The sequence below is a fragment of the Diceros bicornis genome, chromosome 26 (assembly GCF_020826845.1).
Source record: "Diceros bicornis minor isolate mBicDic1 chromosome 26, mDicBic1.mat.cur, whole genome shotgun sequence".
NCBI lineage: Eukaryota > Metazoa > Chordata > Mammalia > Perissodactyla > Rhinocerotidae > Diceros > Diceros bicornis.
This window is the reverse complement of record NC_080765.1, coordinates 43,638,131-43,663,317: the sequence shown is the minus strand read 5'-3', so window position 1 is coordinate 43,663,317 and position 25,187 is coordinate 43,638,131. Positions and strand designations below refer to the sequence as shown.

General features: G+C 55.0%; 1 protein-coding gene across 1 annotated transcript in view; it reads left to right on the top strand.

The window, feature by feature from the left end:
• The window catches only part of SEC14L5 (SEC14 like lipid binding 5), a 38,758-nt gene extending 15,290 nt beyond the window's left edge, over window positions 1-23,468 (top strand). The window contains exons 3-15 of the mRNA XM_058570112.1: window positions 176-307; window positions 2,248-2,376; window positions 2,995-3,187; window positions 5,973-6,085; window positions 8,467-8,656; window positions 10,332-10,420; window positions 10,515-10,585; window positions 12,380-12,551; window positions 15,206-15,340; window positions 16,397-16,531; window positions 17,049-17,276; window positions 18,258-18,436; window positions 20,660-23,468. Coding sequence (XP_058426095.1) covers window positions 176-307; window positions 2,248-2,376; window positions 2,995-3,187; window positions 5,973-6,085; window positions 8,467-8,656; window positions 10,332-10,420; window positions 10,515-10,585; window positions 12,380-12,551; window positions 15,206-15,340; window positions 16,397-16,531; window positions 17,049-17,276; window positions 18,258-18,436; window positions 20,660-20,768 — 1,875 coding nt within the window. The 3' untranslated portion in view covers window positions 20,769-23,468. The remainder of the gene's footprint in view (window positions 1-175; window positions 308-2,247; window positions 2,377-2,994; window positions 3,188-5,972; window positions 6,086-8,466; window positions 8,657-10,331; window positions 10,421-10,514; window positions 10,586-12,379; window positions 12,552-15,205; window positions 15,341-16,396; window positions 16,532-17,048; window positions 17,277-18,257; window positions 18,437-20,659) is intronic.
• Window positions 23,469-25,187: the final 1,719 nt, after the last annotated feature.

The following is a 25,187-nucleotide window of genomic DNA, read 5'->3' as shown; positions in this document are numbered from 1 at the left end:
CCGGGGACTAGGGCAGAGCCGGGCCCTAGCGCCCGGGAGTGGGAGGGGACAGGGTCTGGGATCTGCGGCTGGGCACCAGGAGTGACCGGGGTCTGGGGTTGCCCGGGGCCAGCCCTCGCGGTTCGCGCCCCGCCCCCGAATCTCCTGCACGCCCCCGCTGCCCCTTCCCTGGCAGATCGCCGGCGTGGAGCACGTGGTCTTCGTGCAGACAAACGTCTTGAACTGGAGGGAGAGGACGCTCCTCATCGAAGCGCACAACGAGACCTTCGCCAGCCGCGTGGTGGTCAGCGAGAACTGCAGCTACACGGTGAGCACCCCCGCGGCTGGGCTGACCCCACCCCTGCACGCGGGCCGCGCCCTGCGGTCCACCGGCCGGGCCACCTCCCTCCCAACCAGGGCCTGGCCGCGTAAGATGCCGGGCGCTCCCTTACATCTGTGGTTCGCATACACAGCGGATACTTTTTTTTTTTTTAGTTTAAGTAGTCTCGAATATTGCTTGGGACATACTTACCAAAATATTATTCGTGTTTCTCTGAAATTCAGATGTGACTGGGCATCTTGTATTTTATTGGCTAAACCTGGCGACCCTGCCTCTCCCTCCCTTCTCTCTCCTTTCCTTCCTTCATGAAGCTGTGCCTTAGTTTCTTCATCTGCAAAATGGGGTTAATGATCATACCTACCACCCAGGCTGTGGTGAGGATGAAATGAAGTAAGATATCCTTAGCGCCTGGCACAGGCTAAGTCCTGTATATGTGTTACCTTTTAATATGAGTAATGATAATTATTATTCTTCAGTACATACTGATTGAGCCCCTGCTATGTGCTGGGTGCCAGGTGCCTAGCGGTGGACCAGTCGGCCTGACCGTTGCACTCACAGAACTTCCATTCGAGGGGGAGACACAGATGAGAAAAAAACCAAATCAGTGTATACTCACAACTTTGTCACACGTGCTAAGAAGGGTTTACGGGGATAGAGTTGCCAAAAAGAAAAGGAGGGCGCTGCCTGAGGTAACAGGGTCTTAGGGCCTCTCTGACACTGAAGCTGAGAGCTGAAGGCTGAGAGGCTGGGAACAGAGTTCTGGAGGAGGGAACAGCACGTGTGAAGACCCAGAGAGGATGAGCGAGGTCTGAGAATGGGGGCTGCAGGGGCCGGGTCCTGCTGGCCTGGGGGCTGGAGTGAGGAGTCTGGAGGCACTGGCTGGGAGGGAACCCAGCTCTGCCACTCTCTTGCTGAGTGATGCTGGGCAAATTGCTTGCCCTCTCTGGGACACCTTTCATATCTGTAAGATGGGGACGCCGGCAGGAGCAAATGAGGTAGTGCGGGTAAAGCCCCTTAGCCTGTGCTGGGTCCCCGTCATGGTAACTCCAGTGCAGCAGCCATGGCGCGTCAGAGGTCTCCTGATGCGTCTTCACCCAGCCCCGCCATGGGGGACCTGGCCTCGCTCATCTGTCCGGTCCCCAGCTCTTAGCGTGGTGTGTCGTATACAGCAGGCAACCAGTCAATGCCCATCGCTTTTTCTTTCCACACGTGCAGCGCTTGGGGCGTCCTAGAATCCGGGCCCAGGATGTTCAGATGCTTCCCTCTCCGGTGCTGTGGGTGGTAGTTTTTTATAATCCCTTTTAGTGTAGTGTTTCTCAGAGCGAGTTCTGCCAACAGCTGAGTCAGCATCACCATGGCTGCTGGTGGAATGCAGATTCCCAGGCCCCACCCTGGACCTGCTCCACCCAGGCACCTGCATGTTTAACAGACTCCCTGTAATGCTTCTGCTCACGGAAGTTTGTGGGGCACTAGGCCTGGATCTGTGAAGTGCTTTGTCAACGAAGTTTGTCTTTGCTTCCATATATTATTATATATAAATGCACAACATACACAGTAAATATTTTAAAAATATAGATCTAGAATATATAGTATTTATGTATAATTAGATATTCTATCATATAAATTGTTATACTAAATATATTACTTATTTACATACATCATTATATGCACATGGTTTCTAAGGGGCAGGAGCGCAGGCGTCAGCCCCACTTTCTTCCGGCCCCTCCTGAGAAGGTGCTCTGCTCTCTGGCACTCTAGACCTTGTTCCCTCGCAGGGCCCCTTGGTACCACGGCCCCCTCGCATGTGGCCAGGCTGTGACATGCTGTCCCCTGCAGGCTCTGGCTGGGCGCAGGTCACAAGAGAGCCCCAGGGGCGGGCATGGCGTTCCCACCCTGAGGCCGTGTCGTCACCCCTGCCTGGCTTCCAGGTGCACCCCGAGAACGAGGAGTGGACGTGCTTTGAGCAGTCCGCCTCGCTCGACATCCGGTCCTTCTTCGGCTTCGAAAGTGCCTTGGAGAAGATCGCCATGAAGCAGTACACCGCCAGCATCAAGAGGGTGAGGGTGGGCTCCGCCGGTCACGGGGGGAGGGCACAGGCCTCGGGGCCTGCCAGGCTGGGTTCAGACCCCGCTCTGCCACCTGACACCCGTGCGGCGTCGGCCTGTCTCCTCACTGTAGACTGAGTTCTGATGATGAGCAGGTCACAGATGATGGATGGAGGGCCCCTGCCTGACAGGGGCACTGGAGTCCTTGTCCCGCTGCTCCAGGCTTGGGTGGTGAACGCTCTGGGCAGAGGGACGTGCGGTGCTTCTTCCTAGTTAAAACCGTCGCTGCTTGGTTTAAAGATCTCAGGCCCATCGCTGAGTGCAGGCCTGTTAGTGTATTGAAGTAGGTGAAATTAATTTTGATATCTTTTCTCCAACGTGTTGTCAGTAGAGAACTTCCCCATGAGCTATGTTACGTTCGTGGTTTGGTGCTGAGTCTTGGAAGTCGGTGCGTAGCTGACACTCGCACACGCCTCCATGCAGACCAGGCGCGTTTCAGCTGCTCTGTGGCCACGTGGCAGGGCTGGGACTGGAGCTGGGTTGTGGGGGATGGATGCCTCCCCAGGCTGGCGCTGTTGCCCTGCTGTCCTGCCCTGGTGCTGATGTGTCTTGGGTCTCCGTGGCTTCCAGGGGAAGGAGGTGATTGAGCATTACCTGAACGAGCTCATCTCCCAGGGCACGTCCCACATTCCCCGGTGGACGCCTGCCCCGGTCCGAGAGGAAGACGCCCGCGCCCAGGCTGGGCCCAGGGATCCCAGCTCCCTGGAGGTCAACGGGCCCAACAACGCCCCAGGCCTGGTTCCCGAGACGGTCGATGTGGACGGTAGGTAGTTGTGGCTGAGGCCAGCCAGCCAGGTCTGCCAGGTCTGCGCCCTGGGGCCCCCCGCAGTCCTAGGAAGCCTGCATGGGGTCTGCTTGCTCCGTCGGGGTCCCCTTGGGGACTGGCCTGGGTCCTAGGATGACTCAGCCTCCTCCCTCTTCTGGTTGCTTTGGCCTCTCTTGGTTCGGGCCCAAGAGCCAGAACTGGTTTATTTCTGGATCAAGCATTGACCTGATCTGGTGCCTCAGAGTTGCCCTTTTCTCTGGTTTTATTACTATTTTCAATAATATGAGCAATGCACGATCATGGTAGAAAAAAAAATCAAACCGCTCAGAAGATGTAAAGTAGGAAGTAAGACTCTTTCTTCTCCCTAGAGGCAACAATAGTTTCCTGTTGATATTTCCTGAAACCGTCTAGGCATATATACGTACATAATATGTATATATACACGTGTGTACGTATGTGCACTTGTACACGTATAACTCACATTGAACAAGTGAGAGCACGTTATACATTCTATTTGATATTTTGCTTTTTTTCACTTACTAATGCTGCTTGAACAGCTTTCTCCATCAGTGCGTGTCTTCGTGGTGTTTCATGGTGTGGTTGCTCCATAACTTATTTTTTAATAAACATGTATTGATTATCGATCATTTTTAATTAGTTTATTTAGCTAGTCCCCTATTGGTGAACATTTAGGTTGTTTCATTTTTTTAATACAAATAATGTGGTACATCTTTGTACATAAGGTTTTTTTTAATATTTGTATGAGTATATACATAGTGTACAGTTTTAAAAGTTGAATTGCTGGGTCAAAGGTTATATGCAACTAAAATTTTGGTAGATTTACCAATTAGGCCTGCAAAGAGGTTGTCCTAATCAACGTTCCCCCCAAAAGTGTGTGGCTGCATCTATTCCTGGCTTTACCCTGACTCCCCACGAGACTCTTATTAAATGTTTTAAACTTCTGAAAGGCAAAGAATGACCACTGGTAGATTAGTGATCACGTCTTTCCTTATGAGTGAGGTCAAGTACTATTTTTTCATGTTTAATGCTCTTTTCCTTTGTGAATCCCTGTTCTTGTTCTTTGTCTGTTATCCTGTTTACCCCTCGATTTCTTATTGCTTTGTGAGAGCTCTTTGCATACTAAGGTAATTAGCCGTTTGTCATATTTCACACTTTTACTGACATGGAAAATGTTCACAGTATAATATTAAAGAAAAAAAAACCTACAATACAAAACTGTACATACCCCACGAATTCAGTTTTAACCATGTGCGCTTATGCTCACAATGATTCAGTTTTCCCTTTGGGGCCACTGAAGTATAAGAGCTTGCCTGACTTGGACATATGCCATGTAACCAAAAATACATCCGGGGCAGGGTTTGGGGAGAACAAAATTCCTTCGTTCAACAAATATTTATTCTGCACCGAATATGTGTACTATCTGGCTGCTGTTGTATGTGCACTTTAAAATATTAAAAAAATTAAAACTTCTTCTGCCCCTCCCTGTGCACACACTTCTCAGGTCATGCCCCATGCCTGCCTCATTTCCACCCGCCTTTCCTTCCTTCCCTGTCTGTGCTGTCCGCCAGCAGGGCTGGGACTCAGGATGGCTGGTGGGAGGCACAGTCATGCCCCTTCCACCCGGTTCTGAATCACTGAGCCTTTGTGCTCTGGAGGAGAAAGGGGCCTTCAGAGCTGCCCGGAGGCCGGAAGGATGCTTGTATCTCCTGCCTCCCTCGTGGTTTCTCTCTCATCCCTTCCCTGCCCTCTCCCTGTCTTCAGCATCTCCGCTTCTGACCACTCGGAGGTGTTACAGGGTCTGGATGGTCCCCTCCCTGCCAGCATCCCTCCTGCCTCTGTTTACCGGATGTCTCCTGGTGCAGCTGGCGTGACCACCAGCCCTGGGCTTTTCTGTTTTGGAGGGAACCGTTGGGTCCTGCTGCTGGACATGCAGATATCCCATTACTTTCTTATTGTGCCGTCTGCACACAAAGAACGGGCCATGCCCAAGGGGGGCTGCTCTTTGTGGAACGTCTCTACCCACTGCCGAGAGGCCTCGCCTTGCTGGCATCTGCCACCCCAGCAGCTAAGAGTGGGCAACAGGACTCACTCTGAATATGCGCTAAATGCCGGCACGCGCTGACCGCACACAGCCCAATGGTGCGAGACGGGGTTGAACAGTGGGAGTGATCCACGCGGCTCCCGGGCTTTATTTGGGGGTCAGGGCTCTACCTGCCAAAAGCCTCGCACCTCACGGGGGGCTGGGGAGGCGGGAAGGCAAAAGGATCTGGTATTTATCGGCCGCCTCCTCTCTGCTGGGCACGCTGCGTGCATTTACTCGGTTGAGTTACTTAACCTCTCTCGGCCTCGGTTTTGTCTTCTCTCAAGTGGGAACAGTACTGACGCCCACCACACAGGGGTGTTGGGAGGACTCACTGAGACGATGCATGTCAGTAGATGTGAGCTCATGTTGCTAATAATCTTCAGAGGGCGGGACAGCTCCAGACAGCGGGAATGATCTTGATTTCCGAGGGTGAGAGGGGACAGATCACTGGCCACAGGGAGATCCAGGCTTGTCCCAGCGTGGGATTTCAGAACCACCTTGGAAAGACCAGATCTGGAACCCACGTGGCTCCTGTTTGGTGAAAGGGCCACGGTGCCGCTTGGAAGTATGTCTCAGATCTGAGGCGGGCAGTAAGGCGAGGGTTCCAGTAAGGGTGGACCACATGGTGAAGGGACGCGGCATCTCCCTCCTGTCCTGAACGCCCTTCTTCTCCTCCAGGGGCCAAGCTGGACGCGGACTACATCGAGAGGTGCCTGGGCCGCCTCACGCCCATGCAGGAGAGCTGCCTGATCCAGCTGCGGCACTGGCTGCAGGAGACCCGCAAAGGCAAAGTGGGTGCCGGGCTGGGCTGCGGGGGCAGGTGCACGTTCAGGGACAGCTGCTGGCCTCAGGCGCTGGGGCATGGAGGCCTGGGGGATGGGTTTATGTAATCAGCAAGACTGGACGCCTCTGTTTACCTTCTTTTTATTCCGTGCTGTCTCATGTGTCCATGACGTCGCTGTGGGTACCACAGACAGCAGGTTCTCGTCCTCGGCGCTGCTGACAGTGGGGGCTGGACAGTTCTTTATGGTGGGGCCGCCTGTGCTCTGTGGGGCTGAGCAGCATCCCTGGCCCCCACCCACTACATGCCGAGAGCTCTTCTCCCCCAGTTGTGACAACCAAAACTGGCTCCAGGCCTTGCCAAATGTCCCCTGGGGGGCACGGTCACCCCACATTGAGAACCACGGCTGTATAGCTCCATGTTCACAAAACCATGTATACTGTTTATTTCTAAGAGATGTAAAGACTTGCGAGAGTTGATTTTTTTTTTTTTTTTTTTTTTGGTGAGGAAGATCAGCCCTGAGCTAACATCCATGCCAATCCTCCACTTTTTGCTGAGGAAGACTGGCCCTGGGCTAACATCCATGCCCATCTTCCTCCACTTTATATAGGACGCCGCCACAGCATGGCTTGATGAGTGGTGCGTCGGTGCGCGCCTGGGATCCCAACCTGCGAACCCTGGTCCCAAGCATGCACTTGACCTTCAGCTCTGTTGAATTAGGACTTGCAGCTTAGTCATGAGGCCCATGCCCTTCCTCCCCAGCCCCTCTCCCTGCACTGGGAGCAGGTGAGGGAGTTACTTTGGTGTCGGGCTGTGACGTGACCTGTCTGCTCCTGGGTCCTCGTCTGGAAGATGGGGTAAGGTCGGCACACACCTCCTAGAGCAAATTACAAGGGACGATCCAGGAGAAGCGCTTAGAGCGAACCTGGCTCAGAACAGCATCAGGAGAGGGGAGCTTTCCCTTGACTGGTGATATTTGCCTGAGGGAAGGAAGGGGAGCTGGCGGGGTCTTGGCTTGTCCCCTGGCATGTTTGTTAGACTCTTCGGGTTATAGGTGCTAGGAATGCAGCTTGAATCAACAAAGCAAAAAAATAAGGGGGAATTTATTAGCTCATGTAACCACCTATTGAGAGGGGTGTGTTAGTTTCCTGGGGCTGTTGAAACAAAAGACTACAGACCACGTGGCTTAAAACAGCAGAGCCTTATTCTCACAGTTCTGGAGGCCAGAGGTCTGAAATCAAGGTGTCGGCAGGGCGGGTCCTCCTGGAGGCTCTGAGGGGCGTCTGCCCCACGCCTCTCTCCTCGCCTCTGGTGGCTGCCGGCAGTCCTTGGCTTGTAGATACATCACTCCAATCTCTGCGTCTGTCTTCACAGGGCCTTCTTCCCTCTGTATGTTCTGTGTCTGTGTCCAAATTTCCCTCTTGTAATAAGGATGCCAGACATTGGAGTAGGGCCACCCTAATCCAGGGTGACCTCATCTTAACTAATTACGTCTGCAAAGACCCTATTTCCAAATAAGGTCACATTCTGAGGTTCTGGGTGGACATGAATTTTGAGGGGACACCATCCAGCCCAGCACAGGGGGCTGTGCAGCCCGTGTCAGGGACGTCCTGAACCAGGACTTAGATGCAGGCGGGACCCCTTAGCTCTTGTATCTCTTTCTTTGTGCTTCCTTCCCTTCGGCACGCTTTCTTGTTGAGCCTGGGGCCGTGGCTGCTCACACCTTTCTGGCTCACCTTTGCCTCCATGGAGAAAGGGGTTCACATCCCTTTCTTCTGATTCAAAATTGTCTGAATACTCTGATGGGCCTGGCACAGACCGTGCCCACCCCGAGGCCGTGGGAGTGGGGTTCTGTGATTGCCAGTGCCAACTGAAACCATGATTGGTGTTGGGGAGTCTTGAGGAGGGGGAGCAGTTCCCCCAAAGAAAAGAGATGCTGTTCCCAGCACGAGGGGGGAGGAATGTTAGGCAGCCCAAGTTCATAGACACTCTCTACAGTCTACCGCTCGACGGTGTTGCGGTGGAGCGTCTCGTCCTTTTCCCAGCTAAACATTTTGCAGATAAGACAGGAGACTCATGGGGCCGCCCCGTGGCGTAGCGGTTAAGTGCGTGCGCTCCGCTGCCGGCAGCCTGGCTTCGGGTCCCGGGCGCGCACCGACGCACCGTTTGTCAGGCCGTGCTGTGGCGGCGTCCCATATAAAGTGGAGGAAGATGGGCACAGATGTTAGCCCAGGGCCAGTCTTCCTCAGCAAAAAGAGGAGGATTGGCAGATGTTAGCTCAGGGCTGATCTTCCTCACAAAAAAAAAAAAAAGGCAGGAAACTCGTTTTCCATGATTTTATCTGCTGGGTTAGGGAATACCATCCTGCGGGCTTTCTCCTCCTCCTCTCAGATTCCCAAAGACGAGCACATCCTTCGGTTCCTGCGGGCTCGCGACTTCCACCTGGACAAGGCCCGGGAGATGCTGTGCCAGTCCTTGAGCTGGCGAGAGCAGCACCAGGTGGACCTCCTCCTTCAGACCTGGCGGCCCCCCGCCCTCCTGGAGGAGTTCTATGCGGGGGGCTGGCACTACCAGGACATAGGTGCGTCCCTTCACCTACGTCATGTACCGTGCACACTCTGGTCACTGCCGAATGCCACTTTTCACGCTGGCATCTTAGTTTTCGTTTTGATCCTTCCGGGCGTCTGGAGATGCGTTTGGGGTGACAGCGCAGCTGTGAAGCAGGCAGAGCTGGAACAGACATGGGGCTGGGTTAGCCCGTCGTTCCTTTTGGTCTTTGGGGTCCTACAAGCAACGGCTGCATGAATACTGCATCAGTGTCCTGGGGCCGCCAGAGCAAATGACCACAAACTGGGGCCTAAAGCAGCAGCAGTTTATTCTCACACTGTCTAGAGCCTAGAAGTCCAAAATCAAGGTGTTGGCAGGGCCGTGACCCCTCTGAAGGCTCTGCGGGGGGTTCCTCCCTGCCTTTTCCAGCTTCTGGTGGCCCCAGGCCTTCCTGGGCTTGTGGCCGCATCCCGCTAGTCTCTGCCTCTGTCTTCACACCGCCTTCCCCGCTGCGTAGCTCTCTGTCTCCTCTTCCTGTAAAGACCCCAGGTCATTGGATTTAGAGCCCACACTGATTCATGTCAAGGTCCTTAACTAATTACATCTGCAAAGACCCTGTTTCCAAATAAGGTCACATTCTGAGGTTCTGGGTGGATGTAAGTTTTGGGGGACGCTATTCAACCCACTACAAATACTTTGGATTTTTTATTAAACTGCCATTGAAGCGAGTGCCCAGTATGCTTTTCAATGTCCTTTATATACAAATTTACATATATTGATTAGGGCAAGTGCTTGAGTCCCCTGAAGGACTGGTTGGCACACTTTTATTGTACCCTCCGTCCTCATTTTCCTGGATCCGTATTTGTGAATTTGCCTACTCGCTAACATTTACTTGTAATCCCAAATCAATACTCAGGGCACTTTCGTGGTCACTCACGGACGTGGGCAGAGTGGCGAAAAAGCGGAGTCGCCGACCTGCGTGTCCCCAGCTGAGGTGGAATGAGACATCCTCTGCCTTTCGCTTCAGCCCTCACACTGTAAACAAGCGGTCTTGTTGCAGTCTCGTTAGTGCCACAGTGTTTGCATTTTTGTTGGTGATTTTGCTGTTGAAAACAGTCCCCAGGTGAAGTGTGGAAGCGCTGTCTAGCGTTCCTAAGCGCGTTACGGAGGAAATAGGGTGTTAGATGAGCTCCGCTCAGGCAGGCGTTGTCCTGCTGCTGGCCGCGAGCTCTGTGTTAAGGAACCAACAACATATACTAAATAAGGTGTCTTTTTGGGCCGTCCCCATGGCTTAGTGGTGAAGTGCACGTGCTCCGCTGCTGGTGGCCCGGGGTTCGGATCCTGGACGCGCACTGACACACCGCTTCTCTGGCCATGCTGAGGCCGCATCCCACATACAGCAACTAGAAGGATGTGCAGCTATGACATACAACTATCTACTGGGGCTTTGGGGGAAAGGAGAAAAAAAAAGGTGTCTTTAAATAGAAACACACATAAAACGGGTTATGTATTTATTGATCAGTTGACAAACATGTTCTGACTAGAGGCTCGCAGGACCTGACCCCGTATTTCCCCTAGAAGCGGGGATTCAGTGTTTGAGGTGACTTTATAGGACATAGCTACTGGGAATAACAAGAATTGACCCTATTAGTGTATAATTCTTTGTGTTTCCTTTTCCATCCTCTCTTTGCCCGGCCCCACCCACCAAGACGGCCGCCCCTTGTACGTCCTGCGTCTGGGCCACATGGACACCAAAGGCTTGATGAAGGCCGTGGGGGAGGAGGCGCTGCTGCAGCACGTGAGTCAGTGGGGTCCCCGCCTCCGGGGGCCGCGTGGTTGCTGCGGGCGGAGCAGCCACGTGGAGGTGTGCCAGCGCGTTCTCTGCCTTCCAGGTTCTCTCCGTCAATGAGGAGGGACAGAAGAGGTGTGAAGGGAACACCAAGCAGTTTGGCCGTCCCATCAGGCAAGAACGCGGGCGGGAGCAAGTTCCCCCGAAATGGTGAAAACGGCCAAGGTTTATTGGGCATGGACGCTGTGTCAGGCCGCCTGCTGGGTGCCTTCCAGAAATGTCCTCACTTAATTCTTACAAAGATCCTATGAGGCAGGGACTGTTAGCGTCCCGCCTCTTTGTGGAGGGGAAATTGAGGCTCAGCGTGGCGGTGCCCATCCAGGGTTCTAAGCGGGCAAGTGGGAGAGCTGGGACTGGACCCTGTTCCTGTCTGGCTTCCACTCGAGGACCTTACCCGCTGGGCAGTAACTTAGCGTCCCGGACTTGGCTTTTTGGGACCAGCACTCGCACGTCAAGTTCCACCTCGACCGTCTCCCGGGCAGGGGGACTCGCGGTGTCCCGGCGCATCCGTAACGCCCGTCCCGCTCCAGCTTCCCAGCCTCTGCTCCTGGACTGAGTTTCCCACTTCACCTTTCTGAGCCGCAGCTTCCTCGTCTGTAAATATCACTGGTCCTCGGGTGTCTTGCTGGATTATCAAAAACACGACTGTGAAGAGATGATGCAAACGCGCATGTAGCACTTACCCCGTGGCAGGTCTTCTGAGCACCTTGATCTACGTCATCCCCATCACGGCCAGAGGCGGGAGGGGCAGGCAGGGCCTGCTGCTGGAGCTCTTATCCTGACATAGCCTGATCTGTGTGAAAATGAAGTGCCTTTGCTGTTTGGAGCTTTCCTAAGGGGACGTACGTTGGGGTGGGGGTGAGGAATCCATCAGTCAGGGTCCTGGCCAGAAGCAGAATTCACCCCAGATGGCTCAGATGACAAGGTATCACAAAGGGACTCCTTGCAGAGGAGTGGGCGGGGTTGGGAACAAAGCCAGGATGAAAAGGCTCCTGGGGAGTATCCGCTGCAGTAAAACGTCCTTTTCCAAATGAATTAGTACTGATGAAATGGAGGCACAGAGAGGTTAAGTAACTTGGCCAAGGCCACACAGCAAGCGACAGAGCTGGGATCTGAACCCCCGCCACCTGGCTCTGGAGTGTGTGCTCTTAGCGCTCACGCTCTCTCTGTTTAGCTGTCAGCGTCTTTTCAACGTTGTAGTAATAACCAGCTTTTTTTTTTTGTGAGGAAGATCAGCCCTGAGCTAACGTCCGTGCTAATCCTTCTCTTTTTGCTGAGGAAGACTGGCTCTGAGCTAACATCTATCGCCAATCCTCCTCCTTTTTCCCCCCAAAGCCCCAGTAGATAGTTGTATGTCGTAGCTGCACATCCTTCTAGTTGCTGTATGTGGGACGCGGCCTCAGCAGGGCCAGAGAAGCGGTGCGTCGGTGCGCGCCTGGGATCTGAACCCGGGCTGCCAGTAGCCGAGTGCGCGCACTTAACCGCCAAGCCACAGGGCCGGCCCAACCAGCTTTTCTTGAGCACGTGCTGTGTGCCTGTCCTCACAGAGAGCTTTGCGTACGCCATCTCATTTAATCCTAACAAGGATTGCTTGAGATGGGGACAGTTACTCTCATTACCATGGTCCTCGTGAGGAAATGGCCCATGGCACACAGCTCTCAGGGGTGGGGGTGAGACTTCAGTTTGGGTGCTCAGCCATGAGCCCTGAACCCCCTTGCCACGTGGCCTCCTCGTGGTGGCAGGATCCACGAGAGTGTCCAGGGGCCCTGCCTCTTCTGCTCCCAGCCCTGCCTCACCGAGTCTTTCCGTCCACTCCTGTCTGTGGACCCCGGGGTCCCTGGGGAGGGTGTTGGGGGCCCCGGGAGGTGGCAGAGCGAGGCGGAGCGAGGGGTCCCATCTCTGCCACAGCTCCTGGACCTGCCTGGTGGACCTGGACGGCCTCAGCATGCGGCACCTGTGGCGGCCGGGGGTGAAGGCCCTGCTGCGGATGATCGAGGTGGTGGAGGACAACTACCCCGAGACCCTGGGCCGGCTGCTCATCGTGCGAGCCCCCCGTGTCTTTCCTGTGCTCTGGACGCTGGTAAGAGCAGGAACCCCGTGGAGGCCGAGATGGGGTTCCCTCTGTGAGCTGCCCGCTTGGCCTGTGTCATTTCTTCTAAATGACAGCTTTATTAAGATGTAACTCATTTCCCATAAAGTTGACCCTTTTAAAGTGCAGTTTTTAGTATATTCACAGAGTTGTGCAACCATCGCTGCAATCTAATTCCAGAACATTCTCCTCAGCCCAAGAAGGAAACCCTGCACCCATCGGCAGCCACTCACATTCCTCCCCCAGCCCCGGCAACCATTAATCCACTTCCCGTCTCTACGGATTCTCCTGTTCGAGATATTTCATGTAAATGGAATCATTATATTTGAGGCTTTTTGTATTTGATTTCTCTCACTGAGCATAATGATTTTAGGTTCATCTGTGTTGTAGCATGAATCAGTGCTTCATTCCTTTTTATGTCTGAATAATATTCCCTTGTTTCATGTATCCATTGTCCTGCTTTGTGGACACAAGAGTCACACTCAGAATTATACAGCAAACCCTGGACTCCAGTGAGCTGGTTCCGAGCAGTGTTGGAACCGTTCTGTAGGGATTTAAAAACTTTTGCCCACGACCCACAGTAAGAAATAAGCTTTATGTTGCGACCTGTGTACACACATGCACACACACAAATAGGCTAGTCACGATGCACTAAATTGGTTTCACAGCCACTAACAGGTTGTCACTTGCAGTTGAAAACCACTGCCCGAGGCCACTGCAGTGTGGCCCGAGGTCACTGCGAGTGTCAGGCCCCTCCCAGCCCTACAGACTCAAGAGTCAGCGTCTGACCACGTGCCCCAGGATTCAAGGCCCAGGAAAGCCTGAGAGGCGCCACTGTGAGCAGAGGTTCAATCAGGTTGGAGATTCGAGAATTGAAAGTTAATTGGGTTCATGTTTTAGTAAGCACCTACTATGTGCCGGGCACCTTTCCCAGCCCTGGGGATTCGGGGTGAACGGGCCAGCCGTTGTCTCCCACACTGTCGTGGGGTGGGGGAGAGAGAAACCACATAACCCCCCACAAGTAAATGCTCACGGTTCCCTGTGGTGAGGGAACGAGGACGTTCAGGGTTCTTGGAGGGACTGCGCCAGGCAGGGGGTGATGCAGGGGAGTAATTTAGGTTAGGGGACTGAGGAAGGTCCCCCTGAGGAGACGATAAGTGGCCGAGACCTGAGGAAGGAGCAGGAGTGAAGCAGGAAGGTGATGGAGGAAGGGTGGGGCAGGCAACCCACACGGCAATGGCAAATGGCCCACCTTGACGCCTTGGAGGAGCTGGAAAACTAGTCCAGGGTGCTGGGGCGAGAAGGAGCGAGAGGCCCGCTGGCCCTGGAGGCGGCTGGGAAGATGCTCAGGGACCAGCGCTGAGGGGCCTTGTCCTGGGGCAGTAGGGAGCCGTGGGAGGGCGGACTGCAGGACAGGATGTGAGCACACTTCTGAGGCAGAAAGTTCTCTGGCTTCTGTGGCTACTTCAAGGGGCTGGGGAGCAGGAGCTGGGGGAGGGGGAGGGGGAGGGTGGGACAGGCAGGGCCTGCTACTGAAGCTTTTTATCTCGAAATATCCCGATCTTTGTGAAAATGAAGTTCCTTTGCTGTTTGGAGCTTTCCTAAGATGGTGTGCATGGGGTAGGGGTGGGGGCTGATCAGTCAGGTCCTGGCCGGAGGCGGGATTCACCTAGATGACTCAAACGCGGTGTGAGATGAAGGAACTGTGCAGAGGTGTGGGCAGGTGGAGAAGCCCTCAGGGACTAGCCACTAGTAAGCCCTGACACCCCAGGGCCAGAGGGTCGAGAGGAGGGAACAGCCTTGTTACTGGAGCCCCTGAGAGCAGGAACAGGGGTAGGGGCCGCCAGTGGGAACTGTGCCTTCCAGGGGGACTGAGGTGGGCGGGGAGTGGGGAAGAAGTACCCTGACCGCTCTCTGTTCCCACCTCCCATCTCCGGCTGCTCCCCCCGCATTGGCCACACCAGCTGGAAGCCAGCAGCATGGAGTGGGGGACCACCTCCTGGGGTGGGGGCTGAAGGAGAGTGACCCGCACTGGTGGGATTCCTGGTGCCCGATTGATATTTTACCTGTGGCCTTCCTTGCTGAGTTGGCTTGTGCCCTGCCGTGCTAAGGGCCTCAGTCCTTCCTTCCTTCGCCAATTATTTTCTGAGTCAGACAGTATCAGGGACGCCATGAAAAACCAGATCCACATGCAGCATAGAGCTTCGTGTAAAAATACTTCCCATCTGTAATAAACAAAATGTGGTCTGTCTATACAATGGAGTATTACTCAGCCATGAAAAGGAATGAAGCACTGACACCTGCCACAACGAGGATGAACCTCGAAAACATGGTGCTAAGTGAAAGAAGCCAGACACAAAGCCCACATATCATAGGATTCCGTTTCTATGAAATGTCCAGAAGAGGCAAATCTATAGAGACAGAAAGCAGATGGGGGCAGGGAACGCTGCTAATGGGTACGGAGTTTCATCACCTTCTGGGGTGGTGAAAATATCTTGGAGTTAGATAGAGGTGATGGTTTCACAACAAAATGAATGAACTAAAAGTCACTGATCCATCCACTTTAAAATGGTTGATTCTACGTTATGTGAATTATACCTCAATAAAAAAAAGCTTCCCATCTTGCCTCCTCTCCCCCACTTCAGATCAGCCCTTTCATCAACGAGAACACCAGGCAGAAGTTCCTCATCTACAGCGGCAGCAATTACCAGGGCCCTGGCGGCCTGGTCGACTACCTGGACAGAGAAGTCATCCCCGACTTCCTCGGGGGGCAGTGCGTGGTGAGGCCCCGGCGGCTGCGGGCCTGGGCTCTGGAGGGGGCTGTTGGTGGATTGCTGGGGCCGGGCTGCCGGGTTGAAGGAGGCTGGAGGGGAACAGGCCCTTGTGTGCGGTGTGTGCTCTTACCTGGGAGGGCCGCGTGGCTCTTTGGGGGCAGAGCTTGTCTTAGAAGCTGCCCCAAGGAGAGATGACTCCTCTCTGAAGGAGGGACCTTACCTTGGTTCTTTCAAACATAGTGAGCGAGACGGAAGTTTCCAGAAGCCCAGAGACCAGGCCAGTCAAAGGCTTACCCTCCGTAGTCCCCATCCAAGACATTACCAGACAGCAGCCAGAGTTCACCTGCTGGCTTTGCTCGCTCTGCTGCAGGAGGAGGGGACTCGAATGTCCCTGTGGCCCTGGACCCCGGAACCAGGGTGCCCAGAGGGATTTATCCCCAACCCACAGCCGCACGTCTGGGATGATGGGGCAACTGCTTCCAGGGGAGGCGGCCCCAGACCCCTTTCACTGCCTCCCCCTGGGGGTGAGATGATAGGGGCCACCCTGCTCACAGCTGTCTTACCTCATTTGGCGGTGGGAGGTCCCTCTTCCTCCTCTAACAGAAATACCAAACAGCAGCCTGTGTGATTTCGGGGTAAAAAGAGACATTTCCTAGGAATTTTGCCAGGCTTGCCCGTTCTCTCCAATTGTTGTATAGGTATGCATGGTTTATGTTTAGCAAATGGGCCTGCAGGTCTGAGAGTGGCTTATTGAAGGATAGTGACAGAGACCTCACGCTGTTGATATTAGTATTTTTGCAAATGAAATGAGGGTGGAAGATTCATCGTTTGGCTCAGCCACTTTCTGCTGTGTGATCTCGGGCAAGTGTCCTGACCTCTCTGAACCTCCGTCTTCCTCCTCTGTGAAATGGGACGAATACTGGTTCCTACTGGGTTGGTGGTTGTGGGGGTTAAATGGGGTCACGGAAGCCTGGTGCCCAGCTCACTAAGGGGTCACACCTTTCTGTGGGTCAGCCAGGCCTGGCTGGGCCCTGACCTGCCATCTTTGTCTTTGTCCCCCAGTGTAATGTCCCGGAAGGAGGACTGGTGCCCAAGTGTCTTTATCTGACAGATGAGGAGCAGGAGCATGCGGACCAGCTGCCGCAGTGGAGGGAGACCTACCAGTCGGCCAGCGTGCTCCGCGGGGCCCCCCATGAGGTGCTGGGGTCCTGGGAGGGCCCGCTGCCGGGGGTGTCGTCTTAGGTCGGGGTCCTCCAAAGCAGAGCCTGAGACGAGGGTTCTGGTGCCAGCGATCTGCTGAGGGCGAGCTGTCAGGAGAAGCCTGTGAGGAGAGTCGGGTCAGGAGGGGTGTGGGAGGAACCTAAGCAGAGAGGTGGCTTCAGCTGCCATCCAGCCCAGCCTGACCCTCGGGGAGCTCTGCACTGTGCAGGCCTCTACAGAATGGGCTGCCTCTCGTACCCTCATATCAGCCGGTCGTTGGCTGTGGGTCACCCCCCGCGGCAGGGTGGGGCCTCCCAGGCGTTGCACAGAGGGGTCCATTTGCCCAGAGCAGTTCTTGGACCCGGGGCCGCTGGGGGCCTGAGCAGCCCATCCTCCCCACAGTGGGGAATGGAGACCCAGGGGCACCACAGCACCTTCCCCATCCCAGCATCCCAGCTCCCTGTCCTGGTGGGATTCCAGACTGGACTCGCAGACCTCGCCTGTCCCCACGCAGGTCGCAGTGGAGATTCTGGAGGGGGAGTCGGTCATCACCTGGGACTTTGACATTCTGCGAGGGGACGTGGTGTTCAGCCTGTACTACACCAAGCGGGCACCCACGCCGGGTCCCCGGGAGCCTGGGACCGGGGCCAGTGGGCAGCTGACAGACAAAGGCTGGGTCCTGGGCACCGAGTACAGCCGCGTGGAGGCCCCCCTCGTCTGCCGGGAAGGGGAGAGCATCCAGGTTTGCATTCTTCGGTTCATTTATTCATTTTTCACGCAGGATTGAGCATCCGCCGCATGCCAGGGTTCTGGGGGCACGGCAGTGGGCAAACTGGACCTGGTCCTCGGCCTCAGGGCCCCTGTGGGACAGTGGGGAGAAAGACAGATCCTGGCAGATCCAGGACCCCGGGGACCCCAGGACCCCAGCCTCAGAATCCCCTGGGACTCTTGTACAGATGCAGTTTCCAGGGCCCACGCCAGGCGGGCTAACTCAGACCCTCTGGGCCTGGGGCCTGGAATCTGCATCCTTTACCCTCTTCCGTGACCTGTGGTGCACACTCAAGCTGCAGAACCCACGCACCAGAGCAACTGTGGGTCTGGGAACAGAACTCGGCCGTGTCACCCGAACATGCATCACCCTGCTGTCCCCACATTCTCCACGAGGCAGTGCTCCAGGTCATACATCACTGGCCCCCAAAGACACGCTCACACACTCACACACACACACACACTGGCGAGCCCCGCAGATCTTACTGGAGGTTCCGTGGCAGTCGAGCAGAGGCCCGTCTTGGACACACCAGCACCTCCCCCTGGGGTCCACTGAACATCCCAGCCCTTCCCGAGGTTGCTCTTCTTATAACAGCTAACCCCCCATTCCTCGCTGTCCCTCAGCCCTCGACACACCGTAACCACGTGCAGCTCCCCACACAGATCCCTCTCCAGGTGCCTGAGTTGGCACATCCCGCTCAGCAGAACAGAAGCCCAGCAAAATCCAGGCGTGTAACCAAACCACAACTCTGTTGTCCCGCAGCCACACGCCCGGAGGCCTTGACTCCCCCAGATCCAGAGGGGGGCTCTCAGCTGCCAGGGATGTGGGGTAACATGGAGGGGAGCAAGGATGACTTCGGGAGGCCCTTCGAGGAAGGACTTGCTGGTGGGTTGGTTCAGAAAGGGACTTGCCCCCCAGGAGGACCAGGCCTCAGGCGTATCCGCTGTGTTTCAGGGCTCCCACGTGACCCGCTGGCCCGGTGTCTACTTGCTCCAGTGGCAAATGCACGGCCCCCCGGGCAATGTGGCCTGCAGCCCCCCGGGCGTGGAGGACGTCCCGACTGCACTGCACAGCCCCGGCCCCAGGTGCAGGCTCCTCTATTACTACGAGGTGCTGGCTTCTGAGGACTTCAGGTAGGAGAGGCGGGAGAGGGGCCTGGGCAGGAAGGGCCCCCGGACGCCCTCCCAGCCAGGCCGAAGCACTCCTGAGGTCCCTTCCTCTGGGCTGGGGGCACTGGCTTCACCTCCCCTTTTTGCCTCTGAGCTTCTCCAGGGCTGGGGCCCCAGCATTGGTGTTAAAACTTTGCAGCGATTCAGCACCTTAGCCTGAGAAGTTGGGTCGAACGCTATGTCCAAACTCTGCCTCAGTGGCAGAACCCTCGCTTTAAATGAAACCCTGGATGGAAGCCCAACATAGCAGACTGATTGGTGAGGGGAGAAGGGGAGCCCGAGGCCCTCCTATTTAGACCTCCCCTCACTCCTAGGATTCCGTAAAACAGAGTTTGGACTGTTCTAGAACATTCTAGAATAGTGCCTCACAGCTTTCCCCAAGTGGTGCTTTTAGAGAGACAGGGCAGTGTAGTGGTTAAGACCTCCGGCACTTCCTGGTTGCTGTGTGTCCTCAGGCAAGTCACTTCACCTCTCTGAGCCTCAGGGTCCCCATCTGTTAAATGGGGACCACTGGAGCCCCTAATCGTGGGGTTGTCATGAGGATGAAATGGTGGGGAAGCCTGCCCTTCAGCTGGGCACACTGTAAGCCCTGACAGCAGAAAGGAAGCAGAGGCTGAGGAGATGGAGCAGGCCATTTCCTCCAGGCCTTGCATTTTATCTTTTAAAAATGGATGTGATGTTGCATCCTGCTTAGTGACGTACTGTGTGTTTCCTTCTAAAAATAACACTTTAAACTCTTTACCAATTGAGGCTCCAGGCAGGTGTTGCATCTGGACCCACATCCAGGGATCCTGGGGACACATGCAGCCCCACACTGGAAATCCCGGGCCAGCGTCTTTACTCCGAAGAGAGACCCCAGAGTGTCGGGCGGCTGGCAATTCCCTCTTTGGGAAGCGGCCTGTTTTGGCCATCGGGCCTCAGTGCGGGGTGGGGGGATTGAGGCCCAGAGGGACTCAGACATGTAGACGTGGGCGTCTGGGGGCTGCTGCCTCTGGGAGGGCGGGGTGGCGGCTGAGGGGTGGGCCGGACACTGCTTCCTGGCCTGTCTGGTCTGGTCGGTGTGGAGGATCCTGCCTCCTTGGCCTTCAACAGCCTCACAAGAGAACCAGTTCAAGGGCTGTTGCCTGGCTGCCCGCAGTGGGTGGGCACTGGGCTGGGCCTTGGGGGACCAGACGGACAGGGTCTGCCGTCATGGAGCAGGGGCCCATGATCACACCTGTGTGTCATCATGAGCAGCTAGGGATGCCGTGAAGGCGTGTCCAGCCTGGAGTCCCTGCCGAGGTCACACCAGGAGGTGCTAGGGTCTTGACTCAGGGCGCTGTCAGAGCCCAGAGCACGGGGCTGGCACAGGGTGGCGGGGGGTGGGAGGTATCTGGGAAGTGACATTGGAGTTGAGATCAGGTGCTGTGCGCACAGGTCACCTGGGGGTCTCTTCAAAATGCATCCTGTGCAGCCGTGGGGCGGCCGAGCGTCTGCGTCTCTAACAAGCTCTCTTGAGTTCCAGCTGCTCTCTGAGTAGCCAGGCCCTCGAGCTGCTCTGTCCAACCCGGTACACTAGCCCGTGAGGCCATTTCTGCCTGGCAATTAGAATGAAATAAAAGCAAAGATTCAGTTCCTCAGCGCACTAGCCACGTTTCCAGCTCTCAGGGGCCCCGCGTGGCCCATGGCTGCTGCGTTAGATGGCGCAGACGTAGAATGTGTCTGTCATGGCAGAAAGCCCTCCTGGAACGGCGCGGCTCTCAAGTTTGGAGTGGAGGTCAGCTAGGCAGTGCAGGCAGGAGAGAAAGAAGGGCTTCTGACTGCAGGCGCAGACGCGCGAAGGTCCCAAGCAGGGCAGGCGCGTCCCGGAGGAGCTGAAAGGAGCTGGGGGACGAGGCCGGAGATGGGCCCCCTCTGGGCCATGCCAGGCGCGCAGGTCAGGGAAGCCCCTGAGTGGTTTGTGGCAGGCTGGGCTCTGTGCTTTGGGGTACAGGGGTGCAGGGAAGTGGGTGGAGCTTCATTTCTCATCATGGCTTGACGTGCCTTTCCCTCTGCACTTGCCCGCTGCGCCCTGGGGCGGTTACGTGCCTGTGGAAAGAGCCCTGGGCCCTCGGGTGCAGCATCACCAGCTTTCCCACCGCTGCATGTGGGCCCCAGGGCTGGGTCGCCACCAGAGGGTGACGTGTGTGCGATGCCCTTCCTCTCCAGGGGCTCCATGTCCAGCCTGGAATCCTGCACCAGCCGCTTCTCCCAGCTCAGCGCCACCACCTCTTCCTCCTCCGGCCAGTCCCACAGCAGCTCCCTGGTCTCCAGATAGCCGGGACCGAGCCCTGGGGGCAGCTCGCTCGCCCTCCGAGTCCACAAATATCCAGAACCAGAGACCAGCTTGCCGTGAGGCCTGGGACCATGTGGGCTGCAGCCCGGGGTCTGGACGCTGCCGAAGGTGAGGTGTCGGGAGCCGACGGCAACGATCCAGCTCATGGACTCTGGAGGTTGCAACGATGGAACCATCTGCTTTGGGCTTTGTGTAACGCAAAGCCAAGGGCTGGGCCGACCACCTTCTGGTCTTCCAGATCAGGGGGCTCAGGGATGTCATGAGCTCAGTCGCCCTCCACCTCTGGCTCTGCTTTCCCTGGGGTGGCCTCCTTCTCAGGTGCCTTCCCCACACAGGGGACCCCTTCACCATTAGGCTCCCTTCTCCCTCCCCCCAGCTCAGCTGCAGAAGAAAACCTCTCCCCCCAAAGCTCCATCCACCATTCCAGAATTGAGTCTTATCAGCCTGCTTGGGTCGCACCCCAGCCCCTGGACCAATCACAGTTGCTGGGGGAATGGAGAACACTGATTGGCCAACAGGGCCCTGTGTCCAGTCTGGACCAGTCACTGTGCTGGATCATGTGCTTGTCCCTGGAGCCAACTACTTGGTCTGAAAAGCACAAAGAGGGTGCCTCTAGGAATATCAGGGTCCCCCCAGGAGAAGGGGGAAAGGATGCTGGGCAGGCAGAAATGATCCATGTTCAGCATGGCATCTGATCCCATCTCGATGCCCTGTGTTCCAAGAAGTGCACGGTGAGTAGTTATATCAGTTACAGGCTCGGCTTTCCGTGGGGAGCCGCCCACTCTGGACTTGAAATCCATTTTCCCAGTGCTTGCCTGGGAAGGCCCAGGGTTTCTGCTAAGTTCTAGGCAATGATGAGGCAGCTCCAACTGTCTTTATTGTCTGTGGGAGTCCCTTTCTCTCCTGGGAGCTGTTTAATGATGACTCCTTGTGGTTGTAAGTCGTAGAGACCCACACAAAAGGGTAACTATTCATGGGTGTATGTAACTGGCCAGTCCAAGAGAGCTTGCTTCAGGTAAAGCTGGATCCAGGATCTCAACATGGCATCAAGACTCCCTTGTGGGGTAGAGCCTGTGACTTTATTGTGTCTGCCATGGGGCAAATTGACACCTGGAACCAGCTTCAATATTGATAGACTTTCCCCCAGTTCCTGCATCGGAGAGTCTTGGGTCTCCTTAGGACCTGAAGGCATTTTTCCTTTCCTGGGCCTCCAAAAAGGCAACAGGCTGGAGGTCACCAGCTGGCAGCCTGCAGTCTGATCTGGCCTGCCTTTAGTGTTTTTGTTTTTTGCTTATAGAGGGATTTAAAAATTAGGGCATTTCACACAGAAATCAGGATTTCTGGCTTCCCTTAGGCATTTGGGAATGTTGGCAAAATGGGCCACTATTGCTGCGTAAAGGCAACACAGCTGTGGCCTGGAGGGGGCCACTCCAGTCCCCACCTCTCTCTGTGGACCCACCTCACTCTTGTTATCTGCTTGGGAGGGACCTCACTGAAATGGCAGCCTGGAGGCAGCTTTGGGGCAATCTGGGGCTGAGCGGGTCAGTGTCACTCTTATCTCGCAGCCCTGGTTACAGATGGGGGTCATCTCTGGCTGACGCCCACAGTTGCTGGGCCTTGCGCAAGGGGTGGGTTTACGACCACAAGGATAGTCGCCTCTGTGCAGGCTGGACGTGCTGGGGCGAGGAGCGCAAAGACTTCCTTCCGCCAACCTCAGCCCCTAACCTGGAGCAGAGGGGTGGAGCCTCGTCCACCTTCGGTTGGTTTTCTGGTTACTTCTCAGGTGTAGGAACAAAATCCCAAACTCTGCATCCCGCGCCAAGGCGTGTGTGCACAAGGGAGAGAGAGAGAGGTGGGACGAGACTGGAAACGTTCTCAAAACTGATTGCTCCATGGCACCAGGCATTTATCGCTGAGAGCAATTTGTGATATTTTCAACTATCTTGAGATGAGTTTCCAGCTTGCCTCTAAAAACTAGGTGATATCCTATAAGTACTGTGGGGTAAGCTGCCCCGGCGCCCCCTGCACGTTTATTGTCTAGGACTAGCACCCAGGGAAGGAGGGAGAAGCCTTTCCTTGACATGGAGTGATAAGTGGCTTTTGACAACTGGAACCTGGATCTACTGATTCCAGAGAGAAGGGTCTGCGGTCGGCAGTCCAGCCTTAACAGCAGGGATGAGGAGCCTCTGGCCCTCTCGGCTCTCCCCTTGAGAGCTCTCCCTCCCTCTCCCTCTGCAGAAATCCAGCTCAAACTGGCTTGAGCAGCAGAGGGAATTCCCTGGCTCCTGTAACTGGCATGGCTGAGGGTGGGTCTTGCTCCAGGTATGGCTGGATCCAGGAGCCCAGAGTCCTCAGGCTCACATGCTCATCCTCTAACCTCACCCAGGCCTCTTGGCTCTGCATCTGTTCTCACGCTGGCCTCATCCTCTCCCTCACCTGGTGGGAAAGGTGGCTGCTAGCAACTCCTAGCCCACAACCACAGGGCTCACAATCTCGAAGGCTGGGAGACACTCTTTCTATCTCAAATCCCACTGAAGGCTCTGATTGATCCTGTAGAAGTCGTGTGCTCACTCCTGTAGATGTGCTGGCCAAGGGGCTGGGGGCCCTGTGATTGACATTCCCTCCAGAAGGATGGGGGAGGGACAGTCGCCCAAGGATAAGAGGAGCTGGGCTGCAAAAGCAGCAGATGGCCACCGTGGCATCTGTGTGGTTCCCCTGCCCCCTCTGCGAGGGGTCTCTGGGGCCCAAGATGGAGCATCATCAATCAATAGGCCATTCTTACCTTTGGGGGGTGAAGGGGAGGAAGACTATCCTTTACCCACTCTGGGTCCTTTCTGGCTGGGGTATGAATTAAATTGACATGAGACTGAATAGCAGGAGAAAATCAAACAAAGCTTTATAACAGGTACACATGGGAGAAACCAGGGAAACTGAGTTTCTCAACAAATGGTGAGGTTCACCTTAAATAGCATATTCAGGTAGACAAAGGAGAATGTTGGGGGTGGGGGAGTCAGCTATGGGGGATTACCAGAAAAACACAGTAAACAAGAGTAAGGTTACTATGCAGATTTAAGTCCTCACCTTCTGCATTGATAAGGATTTCTAGAGATAAGGTCACCCCCCTTCTTCCAGGTACAGAGAGGAAGATACCTTTACAAATGGAGATTCCCTTACGAATGTAAATGTCTCTTACAAAGGATAACTTGTACTTTTACTTGGTTTTCAGAGTTTTTTTTTTTTTTAATAATTTTATTTATTTATTTTTTCCCCCAAAGCCCCAGTAGATAGTTGTATGCCATAGCTGCACATCCTTCCAGTCACTGTACGTGGGACGCGGCCTCAGCATGGCCGTAGAAGCGGCGCGTCGGTGCACACCTGGGATCTGAACCCGGGCCGCCAGCAGCGGAGCGCGCACACTTAACCGCTGTGGGAGATCAAAATTTGGCCACCCTGAAATATATCTCTTTACCTTGATTGTTTTCTCTGAAGGACATTTGACCTCCCCCACTAACTGCCTAAAGAATTTGACATGGTGGCTCCTTCCTGGAACAGATCTTCCATCTGATGGCTGTAATATAATGTAAAATAGATGTTACAATAGGAAAGGCACCAACAAGCCCATCTTATCAGAAATTCTGTCTCTCTGGCCACATTCTCTGGATGGCCCTGCGAGGAGTTGCCAGACAAACATTTACATTTATAAGGGAAATCTCCATTTGTAAAGGTATCTCCCTCTCTGTTTGGAGAAGAGAGGGGGATGAGCTCATTTCTAGTGACTTATCAATGTGGAAGGTGATGACTTAAATCTGCATAATAACCTTACTCTTGTTTACTGTGCTTTAGTGGTAATCTCCTGTAACTGACTCCCCCCCCCCAAACTTCCTCCTTTGTCATTAGCTGAACATGGTATTTAAGACGAGAATTTCTGCTGTTGTGTGGAGAAACGCAGTGTCCCTGCTTTCTCCCATGTATACATGTTATTAAACTTGGTATTATTTTCTCCTGCTAACCTGTCTTGTTGATTATTTGGCCAGCCAGAAGAACCTTAAGGGAAAGGGCAGAGGGAGATCCTCCCTCTTCCCCCGACACCGCTAAGCCACGGGGCCGGCCCGCTTTTCAGAGTTTTGATAAGAGTGGGCTTAGCAAGGACCCTCCCAGTCTATCCATACCCAGAGTTATCTATGGTGATGGCCTGTCCTGGGGACAGGCCTTCTATCTTAAATTCTTTTAGGCAGTTAGTGGGGTGGGGGAGAGTCCAAGTCTCTTTCAGAGAAAATAATCAGGGTAAAGAGACATATTTTGAGGTGGCCAATTCTGATCTCCCACAGGGGCCTGGAATTACAAATCCAAGGAAGGGCTGCTGAGCCCTTGGCTCCTGAATTCCCCTGGACCCAGGGCTGG